The 25789-nt window shown below is 46.7% G+C and overlaps 1 protein-coding gene across 4 annotated transcripts in view; it reads left to right on the forward strand.

The window, feature by feature from the left end:
- The window catches only part of ATP6V1H (ATPase H+ transporting V1 subunit H), a 58265-nt gene continuing 47809 nt past the window's right edge, over window positions 15334–25789 (forward strand). Inside the window, exons 1-5 of one of the 4 annotated variants that reach the window (XM_005653063.3) lie at window positions 15334–15580; window positions 16947–17094; window positions 21350–21452; window positions 23015–23104; window positions 24995–25108. In XM_005653063.3, the coding sequence (XP_005653120.2) occupies window positions 16982–17094; window positions 21350–21452; window positions 23015–23104; window positions 24995–25108 (420 nt within the window). In that variant the 5' untranslated portion in view covers window positions 15334–15580; window positions 16947–16981. Of the gene's footprint in view, window positions 15614–16946; window positions 17095–21349; window positions 21453–23014; window positions 23105–24994; window positions 25109–25789 lie in introns of all 4 variants that reach the window. The other 3 variants (XM_013993244.2, XM_013993240.2, NM_214240.1) reach the window with 3 other exon arrangements.

Genomic DNA, 25789 nt, shown 5'->3' on the forward strand with positions numbered 1-25789 from the left:
CTCGTTGTATCAACGGCTCGGTCTGTGGGAATCATGCCCCTTTCCCAGCCTGGCCTTCACAGGACAACCTCCCACTTGGCCTTCAGTCTCTGCTCAGATGTCATTTCCCTTGGGAACTGGCAGGTTGGACTAGCTGCCTGCCCGCTTTCTCCTGCAGCACTTATGCCCTGTGCTGTGACAGTCCATCACCCATGAGATGCCCAGCCCGGCGTGTGTCAGGACTTTGGCCTTATTCAGACCTGGGCCTCAAAAGCCTAAAGCAGTCCTGGAACGTACTGTGTATTCAATCAACATTTGTTAACTGAATGAACTTAGAAATGACATGACCTGGAGTTGACTGTAAAACTTGGTAATGGGTAGATGTGGGTTTATGGTGCTATCTTCTTTGCTTTTATGTATATTTGACATTTTCTCTAATAAAAAGATTTTTCCAAAGATGTGGTTTTTAACTTCTAGATCATGTGTCTCATCTCTTCTTAAATTGCAAAAAAGACAAGAAACAGTGGGGTAGAAGCTGCCCCAATTCCATACAAGCCTCGAGGGTATGGGCTTATTAAAATGGGCGTTTGTAGGAGTTCCATGGTGGTGCAGTGGGTTAAGGATCCAGCCTTGTCACTGCCTTGACTCCAGTTGCTGCTGTGATGTGAATTTGATCCCTGGCCAAGGACCTTCTGTATGCCAGAGGTGTGACCCAACACCCCCCAAACCAAACCAACTAAACAAAAATGGATATTTTCAGGATACCTGATGCAGAAGGAACAGGGCACGAGCCTGGGGTCCCGCTCCCCCCATCGCTGGGTGGGATCCACCAACATCACACGAGGAGCACAGAAAATCCACACACAGGATGGCAAGAACAAGGAAAGCCACTGTTCCCTCCGAAGAGGTGGTCTGTGCCAGGCCTGGGAAGGCTGTGTGGGCTTTGTGCTTTTCAGTGGTTCCATATAACCTGGCTTTGTGTGAGCCTCACACAGGCTGAATGGCACTTCCTCCCTCTCTGCCTGGCTGCCCAAGAACTTGTCAGCGGTCACTGATTTTTTGAGTTGGATGCAAATGAATTGGACTGTTTTGCTCGGCATTTTAAGAGGAGTGGGGTTTTTTGTTTGTTTTACTGTTTTTAAACTTTAAAAAAATTTTAGGGTCACACCCATGGCATATGGAAGTTCGCAGGCTAGGGGTCGAATCGGAGCTGCAGGCCTACACCACAGCCATAGCAACATGCGATCAAGCTGGGTCTGTGACATACACCACAGCTCATGGCACCGCTGGATCCTTAACCTACTGAGCAAGGCCAGGGATTGAACCCACGTCCTCATGGATGCTAGTTGGGTTCTTAACCCACTGAGCCACAAGAGGCACTCCAAGAGGAGTGGTTTTTGAGGAAGCTGGAGGTTGGCACCGATTTGAAATGACATTTTGGGGGCCATTCGGGATTCGTAACTATCATTAATTTCCTTTGGGATGTGAGATATTTGGCTGAAGAAAGATTTTAACCATGACTTTGGCCTAAAGAGATCAAGAGAAAATTTAATACCTCTGACTAGGGTTTCACCCATATGCGGTGGGAAGGAAGCAGAGCAATAATGCATTTCTACCTGCTAATCAATCAGCCCATTGGTGCTGACTGGGCTCTTGCCTTGTGCCCCGCAGCTGTGAGGCCCCACCCATGCAAGGAGATAACTCCTTAGCAATTGCGCTGGGAGAAACTGGCTACAAATCAAGCTTGTGGGCCTGGGGGTTTCCCAGGATGACAGTGAATGGGCTAACGGGAAGCAGGATCCTTGGGTGCAGATCGTTTTTTAAAATTCAAAGTATCTGATATCTGAGTTCCAGTGTGGCTCGGTGAATTAAGGATCCAGCATTTTCACTGCTGCAGCTCAGATTGCTGCTGTGGGGTGGGTTTGATCCCTGATCCAGGAACTTCTGCATGCCATGGGCGTGGCCAGAAAGAAAAAAAAGTATCTGATTTTTTTTTTTTTTTTTTTGGTCTTTTTGCCATTTCTTGGGCCGCTCCTGCCGCATATGGAGGTTCCCAGGCTAGGGGTCCAATTGGAGCTGTAGCCACCAGCCTACACCAGAGCCACAGCAACAGAGGATCCAAGCCGTGTCTGCAACCTACACCACAGCTTAACCCACTGAGCAAGGCCAGGGATCGAACCCGCAACCTTATGGTTCCTAGTTGGATTCATTAACCACTGCGCCATGATGGGAACTCTTGACTTTTTTTTTTTTAACAAACCAACCCTATGAAATTATATGTCACAGGTATTACTGTCTTGATGTTATAGATGATGAAACCAAGTCTCAGAATTAAACCCAAATTAGACCTGAATTCAAAAACTATTCTTGCCATCCCAAAGACATCACTTTGTGTCTCATACTGCCTGGTGTCAGTTTGTACCTGGGGTCCCCAGAAGGATGCACATAACGGAACGCCAGCACCTGCATAAACACGTCAAGTAGCGCCTTCAGTTGGAAATCCTGCGGTGCTTGAACTTCCACCAGATGTCACCATTTACCGATCCTCACTGCCTGCAGTCTTTTTTTTTTTTTTTTTTTTTTTTTTTTTTTTGTCTTTTTAGCTATTTCTTGGGCAGCTCTCATGGCATATGGAGGTTCCCAGGCTAGGGGTCGAATCGGAGCTGTAGCCACCGGCCTACGCCAGAGCCACAGCAACGCGGGATACGAGCCGAGTCTTCAACCTACACCACAGCTCACGGCAATGCCGTCAATGCCGGATCGTTAACCCACTGAGCAAGGGCAGGGATCGAACCCGCAACCTCATGGTTCCTAGTCGGATTCGTTAACCACTGCGCCACGACGGGAACTCCCCTGCAGTCTTTTAAAAGCCAATCTTCAGAGGGATTACTGCGTCGTCGGAGCTGGAGCTGGAGGACTGTGTGCCAGGAGGCAGCCCAGAGTTGAATCCTGACTCAGTGAGAAGGAATTTGAGAACGTCCTGAGCCTTCTGCATCCCCGACTTCCTAAAATCCAAAGGCCCTTGACTTTTCTCTCCCCCTGGTGGGATTTCATGTATCTAAAACCAGCCCACTAAGCAGCATTATCCTGGAGTGAAGGGGGCCAGGACGCCACTCTTCTCTGCATCAGTGGTCCGTGGAAGCCAGAGCCAGGAGGGGCTGGGGCTTGGACCAGGCTGCAGGGTGGCTTCTGGGGAGGAGCCGCAAGTAGCCCCAATGGCAGGGCTCTCCCCTGTTCACATTTGCTATGCCCCAGGTTACAGCACTGAGCGTTTGTGCTCACGGATCTAATACTAGCACTGCTGGCAGATTTTGTGAGTTGTAACAGAATATTAGCTCATTTACATTTAAGTGCAAATTAACTTGAACTTAATTTTTTCCTAACAGGAGAAACCAGGACAGAACAAGAGGATGGGGTGCCCAGGGGATGCTGGGGAAGGGTCTGAGGGGGAGGAGGGAGAGGCAGGCAGTTCTCATCCCCCAGGGGGGCCCAGGCTGGGGGCCACCGTGGGCTTCCTGCCCTCGAACACTCCCATCTTCACCTGGCTCTCTCAGTGTTGTCAGAATCACGTGGGCCAATGTCCGGCCCCCGGAGTCTGGGCTCCCCCAGGGACCGACAAATGATGGAGACGCCTAGCTTCCTTCTCTGAGACGCAGCTCTGGGAAAGGAGAAGCCTTCAGACCTGACACCAGTGGGTTGTTAAAAAGTCAATTTGCAGTCATTCTTAGGGGAAGACAAAAACAGAAAAAAGGTCGTGAGAGACCTGGCTTTTATTAGCTCATGACATGGTTATTTTTCAGTCCAGCAAACAAACTTGTTCTGCCACACAAGCGTCCACATGGTTAAAGTACCTGTTCCCCCAGAACCGTGCGGATGGCCACCAAACTTGCTCTTCAGCTGCAAACTTCCTGCAATACCTCCTTCAGAACATGTGACCTTCTGGGCAAATGGCCACAGATGAAAAACTTAAGTAAACGGGGCTAAATCCAACTTGCAGAAGTGGAGGGTGGAGCAGTTATTACAGACTTGGGAAATGTGGGTGAAATTGGGGGTCTCGAGTGCTCTGATCACTGCTTTCTAGCGACACTTTATTCACTCCACTCGGTCACAGTTTGCTCCACCAGCTTTTACATAACCTCGAGCATCCTTTACTGATAACTTCCAGGCGAAAATAGTCATGTTGCCATGTGTCTGGATTATCAGGTGACCCACTCGGGATTAACCTTGTCTGACTCAGAGAGCAGAGAGGGTCACACAAAAATGTCACCGTCCACCCATGTCCCTGGGGAGGGGGGTGTTTGGGGACTGTACTTCAGTTGCTGAGCCCCCCACCTCCCCCTCCATGGATCTTTGCTAAATGGGGGGAAACAGAGGAGATGGGCGAAATTACTGGAACTGTAGGTATAAGGCTTATGAGTGACAGACGTCAAGACGCCCAAACTTGAACATGGCATCAGAGCTGTCTCCTTTGGCCATGTGGTCACTTTGGGAGGTGCACACACAGGTTCAGAGGTGCATGGGTTCAGTTTGCTCAAAATGCACACTGGACAACGTCCAAGGTTGTCTCACAGAACAGCTAGGGCTGGGTGACCAGAGGTAGGTACCAGCCCCCACTGGGCCGGACTCTCTCCTGGGAACTGGCTGGCAGGATGTGGAGATGCAGTGACGGCAGACTCGTGGTTCTGAACCTTTTCCAGCACCTTCCATGGACCCCAGGCTCCGGTTCTGGGCTGCCGGGCTCCTCCCAAGCTGTCTCCTGTCACCTTGCATCAGATGCAATTTGAACAGGCAGCTACAAAATTCTTGAGACTCTGCTTATCATACTTAGTTCCTGTTCAGTCTGGCCTTGAATATCAGTCCTTGGAGTGGTCTCTAACTTGAAAAGGAGTCCTTATAATTGTTAGTGCTGAGAATTCAAAATCACAGAAGCGAAATACATCCTTATGGAAAAACAGGTTTGGTTACACCATCGATTTAAAGTAAATTACTCAGGTAGTCTGTGATTTGGGTTTTATTCTTGAATACTTGAATATATATTCCAATTGTCACCACATGGCTTACACTGTTATCTTTCAACATATTTGCTTCATTTACTTTTTTCAGTTATTCTAGATGCAGTACCTATAAAACCATTCTGTAGAAGTTTCTTTCTTTCTTTCTTCTTTTTTGTCTTTTTGGGGCCACAACCAGGGCATATGGAGGTTCCCAGGCTAGGGGTCTAATCGGAGCTACAGCTGCCGGCCTATGTCACAGCCACAGCGACATAGTTGGATGCATTTCTGCTGCACCATGACGAGAAATCCTGGAAGTTTCAACAATAAATGCTGAAATGATACAAGCCTGATCAGAATTGCTTTATGCCCAGAACAGAAATAAATGGTTCATACTGAACCTGTAACTCAGGTTTCCTAGCTAAGGATCCCAGTAAAGTTCATCTATGTCTTTATCCTGCAAGAAGGCAAAACCTTCAGTCTTCCAAGTGTCTGCAGTGGTTTTATGGTTTTGTGAAGGCTAGAAAGCCAAGATGATTTTATGAAACCTTTGCCCAGTGGAAATGAGACTTAGGTATGTTTCATCCTAACCATAAATTTAAAATCTGAGAGTGATAAAATTTCTGAACAAAAATCCAAATGGTACACTGAAGCCAACCAGGATTTTTACAGTATTCTTTTTAGACTTCCAGGAAGGATCTTTTGCCATTTAAAAATGCTTTTCTGAAAGGTCAAGTCCAATCATGCTATCCAATCAAGGTCTAAAGCCGATAGGAGCTGCTCCCACTGTGGTATATAAATAGAACATGGAAAGTTTTCTTTATGGATGTATTTAATTTGTTATTTAATTTTTTTCTTTTTTTGACCACACTTGTGGCATATGGAAATTCTCAGGCCAGGGATCAAATCTGAGCTAAAAGCTGTGACATATGCCACAGATGCAGCAATGCGGGATCCTTAATCTGATCTGCCACAGCAGGAACTCCTGAAGGTTCTATTTTTGTTTCCTTGTAGGTAATCTCATTTTTCCCTTTGGGGATACTTATAGAAAGAGCATCTTAATTTTTGAAGTTTGAACATTCTCTGAAGATATTCCTAGGTTTAGTTCTATTTTCACCATTTTCGTGGAATACAATATGTATTCTTGAATTATTATCTGAAATCTTTTTATAATAGGAATATAAAGTTGGGTTTTTTCAAAAAGTAATTATGGAGTTCCCGTCGTGGCGCAGTGGTTAACGAATCCGACTAGGAACCATGAGGTTGCGGGTTCGGTCCCTGCCCTTGCTCGGTGGGTTAACGATCCGGCGTTGCCGTGAGCTGTGGTGTAGGTCGCAGACGTGGCTCGGATCCTGCGTTGCTGTGGCTCTGGCATAGGCTGGCAGCTTATAGCTCCGATTAGATCCCTAGCCTGGGAACCTCCATATGCCGCTAGAGCGGCCCACGAAATAGCAAAACGACAAAAAAAAAAAACAACACAAAAAGTAATTATTTCTATTTTATCTGGTCAGATCCCCCTTTTTACCTATTCCTTTTATCCATCCCTAAGGTGAGTTTTCAAGATCTGTTCTCCATACCTCTTACTTCATCTCCTGATTTAAATTTCCTTAACTTTCTCCTCTACGTTCTGATAGACTTCCTCAAACATATTTTTCTTTTTTCTCTTCTTTTCTTTTTTGTCTCTTTGTGCCCGCACCTATGGCATGTGGAGGTTCCCAGGCCAGGGGTCTAATCGGAGCTGTAGCCACCGGCCTACGCCAGAGCCACAGCAATGCGGGATCTGAGCCGAGTCTGCAACCTACACCACAGCTCACGGCAACGCCAGGTCCTTAACCCACTGAGCAAGGCCAGGGATGGAACCCTCAACCTCATGGTTACTAGTCGAGTTCTTAACACACTGAGCCACAACAGATACTCCCGTCAAACATATTTTTCTATTTTGATAATTTTAATTTTCATGGTGTCCATCCAACCTGCCATTAAAAGCCCCTCCCCCCTTAAAATTGATAACAGAATGTCTTATTTCCATTTAAAACTTCATTTTCTAGAGTTTTTCATTTAGGGGGACAACACCTCAATATTTCAGAGATGCAACATCTGCTGGAATAACATAAAGCCTATAACACAGGCCTGAGTTATTCAGACACGCCTCTGTTTCCTCCAGGAATGTGTCTCAGGGGCTCAGTCAGCAACCTTCCACAAAGCTCTGTGGCAGCAGAAGGCTCCTGGCTCTGTAGGCAGAACCTCCAGGCAGTGATGCTGACCTGGGCTGCAGAGTAGCCGCAGGAGGCTCCTGCCACAGAGTCCGGAAATTAAGACGTGTCTGAGAATCCTGGGACAACAACCGGCTTCTTACCCAATGCCCTTGGCATGGCGTGGCTGGTAACATACACGACACCCTATGGAGTCATCAATTCTAGAACCACTACCATTTGTTTATGCTCAGAAGTTCTAAGTTTACATTCTCAAAAACAAAAGCAAACCTAGGCTAAGTTAGAAAATTTCACACTGGGAGTTCTCTGGTGGCCTAGCAGTTATGGATTCAGTGTTGTCACTGCTGTGGCTTGGGTTCATTCCTGGCCCAGGAGCTTGTGGTTTGCTTTATTTTTTTTTTTGAGTTGAAGTTAAAAAGCCTTTATTTAATCATACATGGTAAAAATGACTGAAGCTAATATAACTAAAATAGTGGCCAAAAAGAAGGAAAATTATATAATGCTGTATATTCTTTAACCCGTTCTCCTTCAGAAAAACTTCAGAAGAACAAAGAAACCCATTGAAATACAGTTTCTTTGCTAAAATAAACCACTTATGCTACAGGTGGAGACATTTGCCACTAAAAATAGAATCCAGTGGCGAAAACCCAATCTTTAATGTAAAACCCTGAAAGACAATTATTTAAGTATTTTAAAAATTGGCGTGCATGACGAAAACTTGTATTTACAGTGACAACGCTGCATCTTTAACCGGCTGAGCCACCAGAGAGCCCATATACACATCTTCTTAAAGGGATGTGTTCTTTTCTGACGTATAAAGGATGCTTCACACACACTCTCTCTCTCTTTTTGGGAGTCATCTGAGTGTCCTATCAGAAAGTAGAGATTAGAGCTGAGCAGGGGGCGCTTGTGGGAGTCAGCACCGTGGGCTTCTCCATGTTTCTCAGGATCCTCTGCGAGTAGACTGGCCACGTGCCAGGCCTGGTGCAGAAACGTGAACATGAGCGAAGTCACGGGTTCACCTTCTGTCCACCCTTTCTGCCTCTTCCTGTCCTGAGAAGGCCCCCAGGGCGACTGGGGATCCCCAACACAACAGAACACTGATCTTGGGACACTGCTTAGAGAAAACGGCCTGATCTACCGTGGCCTGAGCCAAAAACCCACTTTTGTTTGTAAACCGCTGAAAGTATGGGGGTTTATTTGTTACTGCAGCACGAGCTGCCCACCCTCCTGATGCAGTTTCAGCTGGTCCACAGCTGAGGACCAAACGTTTGGTGGCTGGTATTTTGCTCAGTCAAGGTAAAACATTTGTTGATCATAAGAACATCATTCATTTCTTAAGTTGTATGAAAATTGTATGGGGGATTCTGGCAGTTTCCTTTCGCCATTCACCATTGATCATCATTTCACTGATTGCTCTGAAAGGCATTAGCTGGTATCTTAGATACTTCACCAACTTAAGAGCAAGCCCAAATCTGCTACCTAAGTGAAACTCTAGGATGATGCTGGAACTCTTTACGATGAGCTGAAAATAGTTTGGCTCTTTTTTTTTTTTTTTTGTCTTTTTGTTGTTGTTATTTCTTGGGCCGCTCCCGCGGCATATGGAGGTTCCCAGGCTAGGAGTTGAATCGGAGCTGTAGCCACCGGCCTACGCCAGAGCCACAGCAACGTGGGATCCGAGCCGCGTCTGCAACCTACACCACAGCTCACGGCAACGCCGGATCGTTAACCCACTGAGCAAGGGCAGGGACCGAACCCGCAACCTCATGGTTCCTAGTCGGATTCGTTAACCACTGCGCCACGACGGGAACTCCTAGTTTGGCTCTTAATGTCACATGATTGTCCTGGGTTCTGTGAGGCAGAGACTGATTCACTGAAGAATTTTTTACATCTTTCCAAAGACCACACCATGGCCTTCATATGGTCAACCATCCAAGGAAGACAATGTACCTACAGTCCTTGAGACTCAAAGCCCCTGAGTCTGCAGCCTGGTGGCCCTCCCCGCTTTGCTCACCTGGAAACAACTTCAGTAGGTACCTGATGCTCAGGACAGGGGATGGAACCACAACAACTTTCCAACGAGCCTTTCTGGACACAGGTAGTGAGCCTCTCAGGTGTTAAGCTAATGACTAGAGAATTCTTTTCAGAGGGCCTCCAAAAAGATAAGAACCAACGTCGTCCTTACTAGTGAACTTGCTCTTTCACAACTGGAGGCAGGGCAGAATAGTTTTGTCTTCTAAACACATTAATGTTAACGTGCTGGATACTAGAGGCAGAATTCCTTTCATGAACCATCTCACCTCACAAATCTCCACCATCTTTGGGGCCTTGGGGTTCATGTTTCTCCTCTCAGTGTGTCATGTCTCCACACAAGTGCTTTGACCAACTGCTCAAGGGATCAAACACTTGGAACAGAGGAGCACTTGGCTGTTTGCACTCTTAGAGGGGCCTCGACATTGCAAGGATGTGAGTCATGGTTTGGGTAGAAAGCTTTCTGGTCTAGGCTCTGGCCACTTTTATTGCCGAGAAAGAAGGCACACACATATACACCTGGTGGATGGACGGATGGCTGGGCAGGTCGTTTGCCTTCTTGCCAGCCTGGCTGTGCAGTTCTCTCTCTCTCTCACATTTATTATGAGAAGAGTGACGAGTCCAGGGAACAGCCCGCCTCCCACGTGCACCCTGTGCCCTGAATAGAAGGAGGAAAAAATCCTTGTGGAAAAAACAAATTCTGATGAAACCAGGCTCCTGAGTGTGTGTGCATGTATATACGAGGGGATATGAATGTGTTTTGTAGTAAATTAGTGGCCATGTTGGGGTGCTCTGGGCAGAATGCAGAGAGAAAACACTAGTGAAGAGACTGGCTTCAAGCCCACGAAGTTACAGCCTGCTTTCCAAAGCACTGCCAGAAGCCATCGCATTAGTCACGAGATCAGTGAAACCAGCGTCAGAAAAGCCTGGGTTCAAATCACTGCTCGGCTGACGTCACACATGGAACCCACAGTGTTTCCGAACTCGTTTTCTCATCTCTAAAACAGATGTAGGGACATCAGTGCTACCGACCTAATGAAACCGGCTAAGTATCTAAATGAAAAGAACAGCAGGAAGACCCATGATAAACGTGGGCAATGCTGGGTTATTACTACCAGTCTGTTTTGGGAGGGTTTTTTTAATTTTTAATTTTGAAATAATTACAAATTCATAGGAAGTTCCAAAAAAGAAGGTCCAGAGCTGTCCCATGCACTCTCCACCCAGTTTTCCCCAGTGGAGACTTCCTCAGCAGGCTGACATGGGCACAGTTCTTTTTTTTTCTTTTTGGTCTTGCCCACAGCATGCGGAAGTTCCTGGGCCCAGGATCAAACCTGAGGCATAGCAGCGACAATGCTGGATCCTTAACCTGCTGGGCCACCAGGGAACTCCAACACTGGGACAATTCTAAGAGCTTATCTAGATTTCATAAGTCTACATGCACTTGTGTGTGTGTGTGTGTGTTGTGTAGGTGAGTGGGGTTCTATGCACTCTTAATCACACCTGATGGTCTGTGTAACCACGGAAGTCATATGTGTGTATGCACATATTATATCTATATATATACATAATACGTATATATTCCATATGCACATATACAACACATGTACTTCATTGTTGTTTTCTTTTTCCTCAGAACATTCTCCAAATTTTTTACTTTAGAAATCTCTCCTCTGTGTGGCCTCTATTTTGATGCTCATTAATTAAGGACTTTCGGTCATTCTACCCCATTTTATTCTAGTTTCCTAAAGACCTAGTGCTTAGGTGATAAGAGGGGTATGGACACTCCTGTATTATTTGTCCGCATATCGTCTGAGGGCTCAAAAGTAAAGCTGAGTACATTCTGACAGAAAAAGCTTCCTCATGACTTAAAAATAAACAACTTTTCTTCTCCTTGTGCCAACCAGTTAAAATGACATCGGAGAAGGGACGGATCCAGATAATTAAGCAGAGTCTGCAAATAGACAATGATTCCTGCAAGGACCTGAGCATTGGGGCAGACACATTTTCTAGCGCTACAGTCTTCAGCCAGGTTTGCCTTTGTGTGATTTTGCAGCATTTAATTCTGAGCTCTGATCCTCATTCGTCGGCGTGAACACATACCCATCCCTCCTCCACACCAAATAACCTTTTAAGAGGTGGTTCTATTTATAGTTAAGAGGATTTGGAGACATAAGCTGTACTTTCCGCAGAGAGACACAACACTGAGCAAACAAGTGGTCACTCTGGGGAAATAATGTTATCTGGGTGGTAGAACTCCACCCAGGAAACTAGGAATTTAGGAAAAACATCTCATTGCTCCTCATGTCCACACATGCCCATGTTAGTTATCAACTTTTTTCTCAAGAAATTTTGTAGAAAGCAATCTATAATTTTTTATAACTATATGGGATATAACTTTTATGTCAGAGAAAGATACCTAAGGGTTAATATCGATAGCCACAAAAATCTATGTCTAGGTTTTCTGTTTTTAAAAATTTTACCTCCTGAGGCTCACCAGTAAAGGTATATATGCAGTAAAGATACGAAATCATCCATGCACGATTATACCACCAAAATCAGAAATCATGAGAAGAGGTGGGTACAAATGCAGGACACTGGAGATGAACTTGCAATTAAGAGAACACAATTTAAAACAATCTCGTATACATATAGACTTTTATATCAAAACTTCAGAATAACTGCAAACCAGAATAACTGCAAAATTGATACACAAACAAGGAATCTCTGGAAAAGAAATATATCTCATAGTAAATAAGTGCATAATCCACCATGAAGGGGGTCATCTGACATCATTCTTGGAATGCTGAAGTCTTCTTACATCTGATTCTGATTTCCTCTCCATCAAAGAATTTATGATAATTATAATTAAATAATACAACTGTACAATTAAAAAAATTTTTTTACCTCCTGAAACAGAAACAAACAAAATATAATCATTCACCGTGGTAAGGGACAGCTGTTTAAGTTGGAGAAAACTGGATGGTCCTAGTTTTCTCTTGGGTTTGATTTGAAAGCATTCCCTTCCTCCCTTCCTCCCTTCCTTCTTTCTCTTTCTTCCTTGCTTGCTTGCCAGCCACACCCTCGGCATATGAAGGTTTCCAGGGTAGGGGTCTAATTGGAGCTGAAGCTGAGACCTACACCATAGCTTGTGGCAACACCAGATCCTTAATCCACTGATCCAGGCCATGGATTGAACCTGCATCCTCATGGATACTAGTTGGGTTTGTAACCCGCTGAGCCACACTGGGAGCTTCTGTCAATAAATCATCAATAAGATAAAGTGAGAAACAGTGCTAAAGTTTGCTTGCAATTTTATATTCTTTCTGGATAAAGCCTTTGCTTGTCAAGAAAAGTCACAGAAAAACAAAAACAAAAACAAAAAACAACCAAAAAGGGAGATCCTGTGTGGTGCAGCAGGTTAAGGATCTGGCATTGTCAACTGCAGGGTGGGACTACTGTATGCACACTCAGGTATAAAGAATGACTGGCCAACAGGGACCTGCTGTACAGCACAGGGAACTCTACCCAATGTTCTCTGATCATCTATGTGAAAGAAGAATCTGAATGAGAATGGATGTGTGTACATGTATAACTGAATCACACTGTCATACAGCAGAAATGATCACAACCTTCTAAATCAACTATACTTCAATAAAACTTAAAAAAAAAAAAGGGTCTGGCATTGTCACTGTAGCAGCTTGGATTGCTGCTGTGGCTCGGGTTCAGTCCCTGGCCCAGGAACTTCCACATGCTGTGGGCGCGGCCCAAATAAAACAAAAGAAAAGTCAGGTCTTACCTTGACATCGTGCATGGCCGTGGTGCCTCCTTCATTTTTCACCATTTGGTGAAGGCTGGTGTGATGTTCCGCAGCCCCGGGCGGGGGCAGAGAGTGCATCCACATAGATGGCCTGGAGGAGTGCTTCTGCAGGCACTCCTGGTTGTCTTGGGAAAGCCTGGGCATGTTTTTACAAGAAAGGCTCCAAATGAGTCCAGAGGCCTGATTTTAACACCAGTCCCGGGTCCACTCTGTTTCTCTACCTTTGGCCGGTGCTGGGTCCTTGATCAGATCAGTGCTTCCTGCAGTTACACCAGTCAAAGCAAAAGGATTATCTGTGCTGTGGATGGGCAGTTTATCCACAGACCCTTAGTGCTCTCATCCAGAAAGAGCCTTTGACTCAGAGTGTCCAGGTTTGTTATGACTGCCCTCTACAGGTAGCAACGTAGTCCTCATTTAAATTTAATCCTAAATCAAAATGATGGAGAAATGATTAGAAATGATTCAAGTGATACACTGTGTAGTGTATAATGATGAAGAAAATCGGCTTTGTGGCAGAATTCTGCACTCACAGTGTGTGATGCTTGACAACCTTGGGCTCCACACCCTCTTGCCTGGGAGGCCCTCTGCCTGTTTCCCGACATGCCTGTCTTATTTGGGATTAGTGCCCGTGTTGGCCTTAAATGCCCCCATCTCCTGTGATGGGCAGTCTTGGCTTCCTCTTCTAGGTCCCCAAAGTAGTCGAAGATGCACCTGTTATTTCACTTGCCGAAGTTATCTGACTATAACTATGCTTCTGAGCTTGACTCTGAGCAAGTCCAAAGAAACCATGAAACAAGTGGGGTGCCTGGCAATCCTGGGACACTCAATAAACGTGCCCTGCATTTTGCACCTGCCCACAGGGGCTCGAGTCTCTCTCTGTTGTCAGTGATGTTTGCTCATACTTTGTGCTGGTGCTGTGACTGAGCGGCTTCATTTGCACTGTGTACTCATCTGCTCCGGCTGCCAGAACAAAATACCGTGGATTGGGTTGCTGAACAAGAAATTTATTTTCTCACAGTTCTGGTGTCTAGAAATCTGAGTGCTGCATGGTGGGGCCCTGAGGAGAGCCCTCTTCCTGGCTTGCACACCTGCCTTCCTGCTGTGTCCTTGTGTGGCCTGTGCGTGTCCAGGGAGAGTGCTGTCCCTGGGGTCTCTTCTTTTTCTTTCTCTTTTTACAGCCACACCTGCAGCATACGGAAGTTCCTGGCATAGGAGACGAATCTGAGATGCCTGCCTACGCCACAGCGGCAGCAACGCCAGATCAAGCCTCATCTGTGATCTATGCCACAGCTTTCGGCAACACAGAATCGAGGCCAGGGATTGAATCTGCATCCTCAAAGACACTATGTGGGGTTCTTTAACCTACTGAGCCACAACAGGAACTCCACCTTCATTTATTTTTTTGGCCTTTTTCATGGCATATAGAAGTTCCCAGGCCAGGGATTGAGCCCAAGTCACAGCAGTGACCGGAGCAGTGACAATGCAGGATCTCTAACCCACTGTGCCACAAGGGAACTCCTTAATTTCATCCTCTGGAGTGCAAGTGCATTTGCAGGAACTGACTCTAGGTTCCAAGGGCTACCCAGCCATCAGAGCCACTAACAGTCTCCTTAGTTGCTAACAATCCCCACTTTCTCTCGTGTTACTAACAATTCTCAAACACGAGAGACAGACCAGAAATTGGTAGGAGTGTCTGTCTCTGTCACCACCAGGGTGAAATTTCTTTTGCCTCCCTGTGAAACTCCGTGGCTATGATGTCAGGTTCCTGGATGGGTTTCGCTGCTTTTCTCATTGTTTAGCCTGTTTCTGCTTCTCCGAACTCACACCCCTTGATGGACTGCTGATGGCTACAGACACATATTTAAGACCCTGGAGAGACAGAATATAAGGAACATCTATGCATCCATGACTCAGATTTTAAAAGGTTAACATGTGCAATATTAGGGGGAGTTCTTGCAAAATTTTTACTTTAGAACAGGAACATGAGATATTATTAGGACCTCTTTGTATTTCTACTCCACCACTCACCTTAAATTAGTGGGGTGTCTTTATCTCTCTATATGTGATGTGCAGAATATTAGTCCCTCCAAGAGGCCCATGTCCTGTGAATATCGTAACTGACAGGGTGCAAACGGACTAAGGTTGCCCATGTGATTGAGGTGAAGGAGCTGGAGACCGGGAGCGCGGCTGAGAGTCTCCAGCAGCGGCCGCCGTGCCCCCTGCTCATTGCGGACCCACCGTCGTGAGCGCAGGCGCAGGGCGCTCCGCGGACTGTTTTGGCCCCTCCCGGCTTCCGCCTTCCGGGCGGTCACGTGTCTTGGCTCACGTGACCGGCGCTCCTGTCATTCCACAGCGGCCGCTCCGGCTTTCTCCTGCGTGAGCCGCCCTCGACATCTCCTCCGTTCCGAAACAGGCTCGCTCTCTGGCGCCGCGTCCTCGCCGCCGCCCCGGCCTCCCAACCGGGCAGGAGACCCGACTCAGCTCTGCCTCGGCGCTCCAGCGCGGCGGGGCCCCGCTGTCCGGACTGCCGTATCTCCCCGCCGCCTTGGGTGCGTTGGAGGAGGGCCCGGCGGGTTCGCGGGGTGAGGCCGCACTTGGGTCGTTCCTGCCCGGGCCCCTGCCCGGACCCCGGCCCCGGCCCCGGCCCCAGCCAGGCGACCCCGCGGTTTCTCCGCTTCCCTGGCGCGTGCTTGATTCTCGCCGTCCAGGGTCCTCCTGACCCCACTCCGGCCCCGGGTCCCCAGATTTCTTTCCTTCCGGGCCGCAGAGGGGTTTGCGAAACTGCCGTGCCTTCCCCGCAGGGAAGGGCAGGGGAGGGAGGGTGGACGCGTAAAAAGTGTGCTTTTCCAGGACTGCGCCACGGCCCTGGCCGTTGGGGCTCGAGTTGTTCAGGGACCTAGGTGACGACCCGAGGTCCTTTCAGCTGCTGCAGGAGGGGCCGCTGGGGCTGTCCGCTTGATTCCAGGTTCCAGCTTGGCCCGGTCGGAGTCTGTTGCTACCTGGGCCCAGCCAGTCCGCATTGCCCTTGTTTGATTAGACAACAAATCCTCAGATGTGGCGATTACGTTCCAAACAGACTAAGGTCATTGGTATCCTGGAATAGAATCAGAGATGTGGTTTTAGCTTCTTTGTGGTCATAACTATGACCTTATTGTAGTTTGTAAACCGTATCCTGTATTTTTTGTCGTGATGAAACCAGGCTTAAGCTTTTGTCTTTAAGTTTAGGAGTGAGAATTACTTAAAGTCTATCACGATAGGTTCATTATCATCCGACCAGACTCTCATTGTTGGCTGAGTCTAAATTATAATCTCTGTTTGTTCCAAAACATTCTCTCAGTAATTAATTTTGAAAACACCATGAATTTTGATTGAAAAAAGAAAGCTCCGTCCTGTAAGATATTACATTTCCACTTGGAATATTTTAATTTGAATGAATAATGTTAGAAAGGACGTGTAGGTTTTTCATATGTCACTTTAAAACACTGCTTGGCAAATGTAGATAAAATAATTGGTCCTAGCTGTGCTGTACAGGTTCTTATTTTTTCTCTGTCAGAAGAGGAAAGTTGATCTCAATTGTATATATCTAAAATATTTTTCCTATTTTGTATGCCTCTTCTATTTAAGCATGATTTGTGGTGTCGACACCTTAATTAGTTACTTTAAAAATCTTGCTGCAGTATTAGTGCCAATAATTAAAAACCCTTTCCTGGAAAAGTGAAAACTTATAGAGAACACTTTATGGAGCAGGGCATACATAAGTGGGCAAGATTTGAGATCTGATGCTATTAGTATTTAATATTTAGGGTATTTAATATTTGAGTTGAATGCCTGGACAGGTTGATAATGATAATAGTAATAGTTGTTGTTAAAACAATAACACTTGGTATTCTGGTTTACCTTGCATCATAATTGAAGATCTGTAGAAAAGCATTCAAGACCATAACATTTAGATGACCAAAATGGATATCCGGGGTGCCGTGGATGCTGCCGTTCCAACCAACATCATTGCCGCCAAGGCTGCGGAGGTTCGGGCAAACAAAGTGAACTGGCAGTCCTACCTTCAGTGAGTACCCGTTTGCTGTGAATCATGGGTGATCATGTGCCTTTGCATCAGACTGTTTCATGGTCATGCTTCCATGAGAGAAATACTGGAAAAATACTAATAATTGTGGAAGAAAACACTTCCTCCTGAGAATAATTAGCTGTTCTAAGGAAAACTGCGTAGTGCGGTGGAAGCAGCTTGGGGCTCTGGTGGGGAGGTGACGCTGCTCACAGTACTTTTGACCTTCTCTGTCTGGAAGGTTGTACTTTCTGGAAAGTTGGAGGAGTGGGAAACGCAGGAAGAGTGTTCATGCACTATGGAGGGGGGAGGGGGTGGTGCTAGAGGCTGCCTGACCCGGTTAGGGTGCCTTGGCCATCAGTGTGGGCACAGTTGGTGTTGCAGAAGGGCTCAGACAACCAGGAAAGAGTGTGGCTGTTTGAGTTTCAAGACCTGGGTTTGAATTCTGGTTCTCCTAGTCTGCTGATCTTAGCAAATCCCTTAACTTCTCTGAGGTTCATTAAAGTAAATGTAAAATGGTTATACATATCCCACAGGGTCCTTGCTGAAATTGTGTATTTAAAGCATTAGCACAGTTGATTAAAAGCGCTAGTATGTTGGGAGTTCCCATTGTGGCTCAGTGGCTTAAGAACCGGACTAGTATCCGTGAGGATACGGTTCAATCCCTGGCCTCGCTCGGTGGGTTAAGGATCTGGTGTTACCACAGGCTGTGGTGTAGGTTGCAGATGTGGCTCAGATCCAGTATTGGCATGGCTGTGGTGTAGGCCAACCCTGCAGCTCTGATTTGAACCCAAGCCCGGGAAGTTCCATTATACTGCAGGTGCGGCTGTAAAAAGAAAAAAAAAAGCAGTAGTATGTTGAATACCCTCTCAATAAATTTTAGTTCTTTCTCCCTCCTTGTGTGTATGAAGATTTAGCCTGTAGGTGTTCTGTGTTTATCTGTAAAGCGAGTGTTCATTTACTCTTGACCACACTTGGCTGTGTTGACTTGACTTCAGGTCTGTTTATAACATGACGTGTATATAACATGTATGTTTATAACATGTATGTTTATAACAGTTATTTGGAAATTCAGGTAGGATTTGCATACATATTTTGAAAAACAAATTGAGGTATCTTTAGTTTGCAGTTTGCTTTGACCTAGGAGGGATCTGCAGTGTACAAAAATGATGCCATTTATTGCGGTTAACTGTGTTACTCATCAGACATTTAATGACCACTTGCCAAGTCTGAGGCGTTTCCCCAGCCTTCGAGGCTACAGAAAGATAACTCAATCTAGTAGGGAAGTCAGGTATATAAACACATCATTTGAAGCCCAGTGGACCATGTATGTAGGTCCATTTCTGGGCCCGAGGAGCAGTTTTAAAATGACTGTTGTAGGAATTGGAAATGACTGATGTTTCTGTGTGGGAGTTCGATCAGATTTGCCTCATTGTTCTTCCCTCAGTGTAGAGGGCAGACATGTGGATAATAAGCCTAGAGCTGGGACAATTACAGCCACATTCAGGTGGCCGGAATAGGTAGAACTGGAGAAGTTTGAGAAAGTCTTAGTGATTGATTTGATGTGTGGTGACTTTCAGTTCCCAGATTAAGGGTCTGGATTGTGGTGAGCCCCCAGATGCAAGGGCAGGAGGAAGAGGGACTTTTTGATGTCTTTTCTGGTTGTCTCTATCTGTGTAATTGCTTAAATCCCCTGCAAAATTAGGATTTTGAGCTCTGTTTCCTAATTTTAGTCCACAGTGAATTTAGATTGGAAGACAAGGAGTTTCATGGCTATAAGCCTCACTGTTTATAACCTAAATGGGATAATTTTGAAATTGGTCACAATGTGCCAGCTGATCGGCAGGCATTCCCCAGCACTGGCGTTTGGAACACTTGTAGTTACATGGAGATTTTTCATTGCTTTCTCTTCTCTTCCTCCTGTTCCCAGGCCCCCACACTACTTAAGTCATGGTTTCCCTTTTTTGTCTATTTCTGCCCTTTGTGCTGTTGTCCAGCTCATGGGTTTCTTTTATAAAACCCGTCTACTCTGTGTGTGTCTACATACAGATGTTCACCACCTGTTAGTGGTGCACCTGTTGCTGAGCAGGTGGTTGTGGGGATGTGGGTGGGTGTGAGATGAGCCCCTCCCCACAAAGAGCTCACAGGTTGTTGGGGGCTGGACGGGACCGTGAGTCCTCAGTGGATCTGATGGCACATCGTGTTCTGAGAGGGTAGGAGCTGCGGGCGAGTGTCCAGGTGTCCGAGGCCAGTCCCCTCTCTGTAACATGGTACTGCTGGCCTTTTAGGCCTGTTTACATTTGCTTAAACCCTTGTTCAGTAATTCAGCTAGACCCACCATAAATGAATGGGCGTCACTGTTCTGGTCAAACTGGAATCCAGTAAAGCTGCCTGCAGATACTAGGGTCATGAAAGAGTGCCCTGACTTTTGAGTTTAAAGTTTAACGAAGGAGGAGTTCCCGTTGCAGCACAGTGGTTAACGAATCCGACTAGGAACCATGGGGTTGCGGGTTTGGTCCCTACCCTTGCTCAGTGGGTTAAGGATCCGGCGTTGCCGTGAGCTGTGGTGTAGGTCACAGACGCGGCTTGGATCCCGCTTTGCTGTGGCTCTGGTGTAGGCTGGTGGTGCAGCTCCGATTCAACCCCTAGCCTGGGAACCTCCATATGCCGCAGGAGCGGCCCAAGAAACGGCAAAAAGACAAAATAAATAAATAAATAAAGTTTAACGAAGGAACAGACCTTTAAGTAAAAAATTAAACAATAAATTGTAGTACGCGTTAAAATGGAGACAGACTTTAAGTTTTCCCAGGTAACAAATAATTACCCGGGAGCACTGGGACGCCTTCCGGAAGATGCCAGCAGGAGTTGGGGCAGAGGAGCGGGGCTGTCCGGAGTAACCTCCAGGAAGGAGCCTACAGGCAGAGCTAAGAGCTGGGAGAACGTGCAGGGCTTTGGGAGCCCCGGCCAGTGGTGGCCCCTCCAGGCTGCGGCAGGCTGGGCGTGGCACCAGCTTTGCAGGCCACACACTCAGAGCCTGGACTCTTTCTGTCCCTTGTAGTCCACCTCCAGCCCATCCACGGGTCCTCTCAGCCACCCACGGTGTGTGTCCTGGGGCGGACGCCACTGCACTGGGCAGGCTGCCAGGGTCTCACGTGCCCTCGGTTCCGGCCTCTGGCCTCACAGCCCTGTTGTCACTGTCTCTCCGAAGGAGCAGTTCTTTGCAGGCTCTGAGAATCATTGCAAAACACAGATCAGATCACGCCACACTGCTCGCAGCCCCCAGCTGCTCTGGCCTCTTGCTCTTGCCGCGAAGCCGGCTCACTGCCGCCCTGGGTCCCTGGACTTGTCTGTCTCTCGGGTTCCTGCCTGTCACTTGACTTATTCAGGTGTTTGTGCAGGTGACCGCAGGAGGTCGTCTCTAAGCCAATTAGATAATTCCTTGTCTCTTTACCTGGCTTTAGTTTTTTGTTTTTGTTTTTGTTTTTTTTTTTGAAGCTTTTAGAATCCTGGCATTATGTATGCATGTGTGTATTAAAAAATATTTTTGTGTTTGTGTATTTTGTTTTCCTCCATGGAGCGTGAGGAAGTTCCTGGGCTAGGGATCGAACCTAAACCACAGCAGAGACCCAAGCTGCTGCAGTGACAATGCTGGATCCTTAACCCACTGTACCACAAGGGAATGCCTCTGTTACCTGTTCTTAAAGGTGTCTGGCATGCAGGAGGCTGCCCGTGAATGCTGGTGATTAAATCACGAATGAGTAGGTGCCTGCTGGAGGATGGAGCTCAGGGTGGAGAGGTTGTATTTCCAAAGAGGGTGAGGATCACATTTTTCTGAGTCTGAAGGGAAAGAATGTGCTGGAGAAAATGATTGTATAGAAGGTCCTATAAACATGGTAAATTCACTGACCGGGTAAATAGTTTGGCTTGGGAGGGGGGATGGGCTGAGAAGTGGATGGTGCCCAGAGGTGGCATTTTGTTGTTTACTATGAACCAGGCATGGTGCTGAACACCTCATATGAACTGCTTAATTTCCTTCTCAGTTCAGTCCCTTAAATCCAAGTGGTTATTGTTCCCTTTTGCAGATAAATTCTACCAGGTCCAGGGAGGGCCTGAGCAGTAGGTGGTGTGGCCTGATGCCAGGGCCTGAGTGTCCCCCCAGGGGTTTTCTGCTGTGGACGCAGGAGAGGGGCATTCTGCATCGCTTGCTCACAGGCCTGTGCGGCTCTTACTGAACAAAAACCTTATTCTTACTTTCCAGGGGGCAGATGATCTCTTCTGAAGACTGTGAATTCATTCAAAGATTTGAAATGAAGAGAAGTCCCGAGGAGAAGCAGGAGATGCTTCAAACTGAAGGCAGTCAGGTGATCCGTTCAGATATGAGACCATGAACCCTGCCCTGAGTCATTAGACATTCTAGGCATTTCTCAATGACTGTGATATTCTGTGTAGGTAGGCGGCATACTTTAACACAAAAGTCTCGTTTTATTGGAAGACATTTGAGCGATTTCTAGTTTTCTTTGTTAATTTTAGAAAAGATGTTGTATTGAGTATGTTTATTCCTCCATCCTTGTCTGCATTTATGCAAAGCTTTTTTGAATTAGAACAGATTTGCAGTATGTTTCAGAGTATAAGCTATTCTCAACGTGGCTTAACTTTTTTTTTTTTTTTTTGTCTTTTGTCTTTTTAGGGCTGTACCTGAGGCTTATGGAGGTTTCCAGGCTAGGGGTTGAATCAGAGCTGTATCTGCTGGCCTACACCACAGCTCACAGCAACGCCGGATCCTTAACCCACTGAGCGAGGACAGGGATCGAACCCATAACCTCATGGTTCCTAGTCGGGTTCGTTAACCACTGAGCCATGACGGGAACTCCAAAAGTGGCTTAACTTTTTTTTTTAAGCAAAACTTTTCTACTTTGTATTCTCCCTATAATAGTGTGCAGTTATGTTGCCCCTCAGATTTCTTGATGTGAGGCCCCGAGGGGCTGAAGGTGCTGTGTGCAAACTCAGCCTGAGTCTCCCAACAGTCCTGGGAAATGTGAGATGAAAAGTGTTGTGGGCGCCTGTTCTGCTGAACATGCCGCAGAGACTGTGACAGAGGTGTTCACGTGCAGGAGCGGTGCTGGTCAGAGCCTTCTGACTCCAGTGTCTGTACCAGGCCCTGCGCTTTTACTGCTCTGGTGTTCTGCTTCTGAGCGAAAGCAAAAACAAAAACAAAACAATGAACAATGATTGTATTTGATTGTCCATAAGCAATGTAGTCTTTTTTTTTTTTTTTTTTTTTTTTTTTGCTTGTTTTGCTTTTTTAGGGCCACGCATGTGGCATGTGGAAATTCCCAGGCTAGGGTTCAAATCAGAGCTGCAGCTGCCCGCCTACATCACAGCTCATGGCAATGCCAGATCCTTAACCCACTGAGTGAGGCCAGGGGTCATATCTGCATCCTCATTGATACTAGTCAGGTTCGTTAACTGCTGAGCCATGATGGGAACTCCCATGTCATTTAGTGTTTATGTTATCATGGGTAATCAGGAGTTGTGTAGGTCTGTCTAGATCTGTCTATTTAAAAATAGTAAACACTGAAGTTCCCTTGTGGCACAGTGGGTTAAGGATCTGGCATTGCCATCGCAGCAGCTCAGATCACTGCTGTGGTGCAGGTTCAATCCCTGGCCTGGGACCTTCCACATACCTCAGGTGCAGCCAGAAAAAAGGAAAACATTTTGGCATTTATTACTAGAAATGATTAAAAAAATCCGATGCAAGTCATTGTATGGTCCTCCCAGACTTCATCACAGTGTTTGTAAAAGACAAGCATTTTCTATAATTGCATCCTAAGGTAGGCGAAAGAAATAATGTTTTACTGCAGTTTCATTAAAATGGTGTGTTTGCAGTCGACAGCAATGATTAACATTGATTTCATTTTCCTAGTGTGCCAAGACGTTTATAAATCTGATGACTCATATCTCCAAAGAGCAGACAGTTCAGTACATACTCACCATGGTGGACGACACGCTGCAGGTGGGTGTATTCAGCCTCAGGGGTCTCACGGTGGTCAGCCTCGTCGTTTTGGGTTCTCACGGTAACATTTCTGTGCCGTTTCACATGGGGCAGTGGGTCTTTTCCATAGTGTGACAGTCCACTTTCCTCCATCACATGAGGTGTCATTTGCTCATAGTGATACTGACAGGAGTGCTGCCGTACGGGCTGTGTCTGCTCTCAGGATGACAAGCACTCGAGTGTGTCTCTCCTGCAGTGCCACCAGCCATGCGTGGTGCGTCCCGAAGGGGTTCCGGATGGCTGCGTACTCAACAGATGACACGACTCCTTCTCTTTCAGTCTTTCAGCAGATCTCAGAGCACTGGAGGCTCAGTGCTGACTGGGTGAGCTGCTTGCCCACAAAAGCATAATGTCTTTTGAGAACATTTTGCTTATCATCTGAGACTTGGAATGGCATAAAGTTCCTTTTTTTAAAAAATTAAAAAATTTTTTTTTTTGGTGGCATGCAGAAGTTCCCGGGCCAGGGATTGAACCTGAGCCATAAGAGAACAAAGTGGTGTCAAGTTTCTGTTTACTACTTTATTGTCCCTAAACACGGAGGCCCCCCCGCCTCACAGTTTTGTGTTTCACACCCAAGTGTCATCCAGGTTGCAGTTGTTGGTATAGAGAGCAGTCCTTTTGACACAGGCCATCTGGCTGCTAAATCCAGGGCCTGTCCGCACGTCTCAGGGAAAAGAGCTGGTCCAACTGCCTGGAGGGCATCTCGCCTGTTTACAGGGAGGCAGCTCATCAGTGGCCTGCTGTGCGCAGCCCCGAGTCACCTGGTGTGGAGGATCCCAGGGTTGGGGAATGGTGCTGTCTGGGGGCCACCATGTCCTTTATCAGGATGTTGTGCTTTTACTCATGGGACGGTTGCTGTCCCGCCTGGGCGGAGCTTTTTCTTCCCTGAGGAGTGAGCCTCGGAGCGCGGGGCAGGCTGTGTCTGCCTGGGTCATCGTGTTGTTACAGCGAGGAGCTATGAGCCCGCTGCAGACCCTGGCTTAACTTATATGCACCCCCCCCCCCACACACACTCCACTCACACATGCACAGATACCCTCAGATTTTATACAGACATACACACTCATCTATTACAAACCTCGGTTTACAAGCACTGTCTCTGGTTGGCTTCTGCCACGCCCCACAGTTCCCTGGAGCCCCAGCTTTGCGCTGGACATTGAGGCGGCAAGTCCTCTCCTCCTCTGCCTGTTAATGCACTTACGCCACCTTAACACCCAGGAACTCATTTCAGAATTGCTGGCCCATAGGCCTGGAGAAGAACCCTTTGCCTGGAGTTCAGGATTTGCTGCAGTACGTTGGCTTTAAGCGGGGCTGTGTAGTCAGAGTATTGTGTTCAAGTTTCTTTTGGTGTGGTAATATTATTTTTCCTGAGATATAGCTAGACTCATTTATTTTTGTGTGTAATATTTAGTTTTTTCCTCATCCCTGTTGATTTCATTTTTGTTTTTGATTATGTAAAGCATTAACATGCTTCCAGAAGTTTGAACTGCACAGAAAGGTACACACTGAGAAATGTCCCCAGCCCTCACCCCACCCCCTGCACCCGCTGCCACCCACCCTTTTAGGTCACAATGTCAAGGATTTCTGGTTTGTTCTTTCTGTCTGTCTTATTGCAAAAATAGTCAGGTAAATGCATTCTTTTAAAAAACTATTTTCTTGGAGTACTGTTGATTTGCAGTGTTAATTTCTGCTATACAGGAAAGTGATTGTTTTACCTATATACCTTCTTTTTTTATATTCTTTTCCATTATGGTTATGACAGAATAGTGAATATGTAGTTCCCTGTGCTGTATGGCAGGACAGGAAAATGCATTCTGATGAGTGATATTTCTTTTTTTTTTCCCCTTTTAGGAAAATCACCAGCGTGTTAGCATTTTCTTTGACTATGCAAAACGTAGCAAGAATACTGCCTGGTCCTACTTTCTGCCAATGTTGAATCGCCAGGATCTCTTCACTGTTCATATGGTAAGTTTTGCATTGATTATGTTTCTGATTTAGGGAAGAAAGGGCGCCTGGGCCATTGACGATGATACACCAGCCTCCCTGTTCCCCTAGCTGTCCCTGCTCTGATGCTGACTTTTCAAAGCAGTGCTTGCTTATTGGCCTTTAGTCACGTGGGGGGGTGGGGAAGTCAGAGGAAGTGGGGCCACTCTGATACCTGAAAGGCTGTCTTTGGAAGGCTTAACACTGAGCAGAGTCTTTGATGGAGTTTAGAGAAGGTATGAGAGGATGGTTCGGAGAAGAAAAATCTTAGTTCAGGCCTCTTTTTTTTTGTCTTTTTTGCTATTTCTTGGGCCGCTGCTTTTTGCTATTTCTTGGGCCGCTGCCGTGGCATATGGAGGTTCCCAGGCTAGGGGGGCATATGGAGGTTCCCAGGTTAGGGGTCTAATCGGAGCTGTAGCTGCCAGCCTATGCCAGAGCCACAGCAATGCAGGATCCGAGCTGCATCTGCAACCTACACCACAGCTCACGGCAACGCCGGATTGTTAACCCACTGAGCAAGGGCAGGGACCGAACCTGCAACCTCATGGTTCCTAGTTGGATTCGTTAACCACTGTGCCACAATGGGAACTCCTCAGGCCTTTTCTGACCCCAGCAGTTGGAGGCTTGTGAGGGAGCCCCCGAGGCTGCATTTTTACATCAGGA

Source organism: Sus scrofa, chromosome 4, assembly GCF_000003025.6.
Source record: "Sus scrofa isolate TJ Tabasco breed Duroc chromosome 4, Sscrofa11.1, whole genome shotgun sequence".
In the NCBI taxonomy this organism is placed as follows: Eukaryota; Metazoa; Chordata; class Mammalia; order Artiodactyla; family Suidae; genus Sus; species Sus scrofa.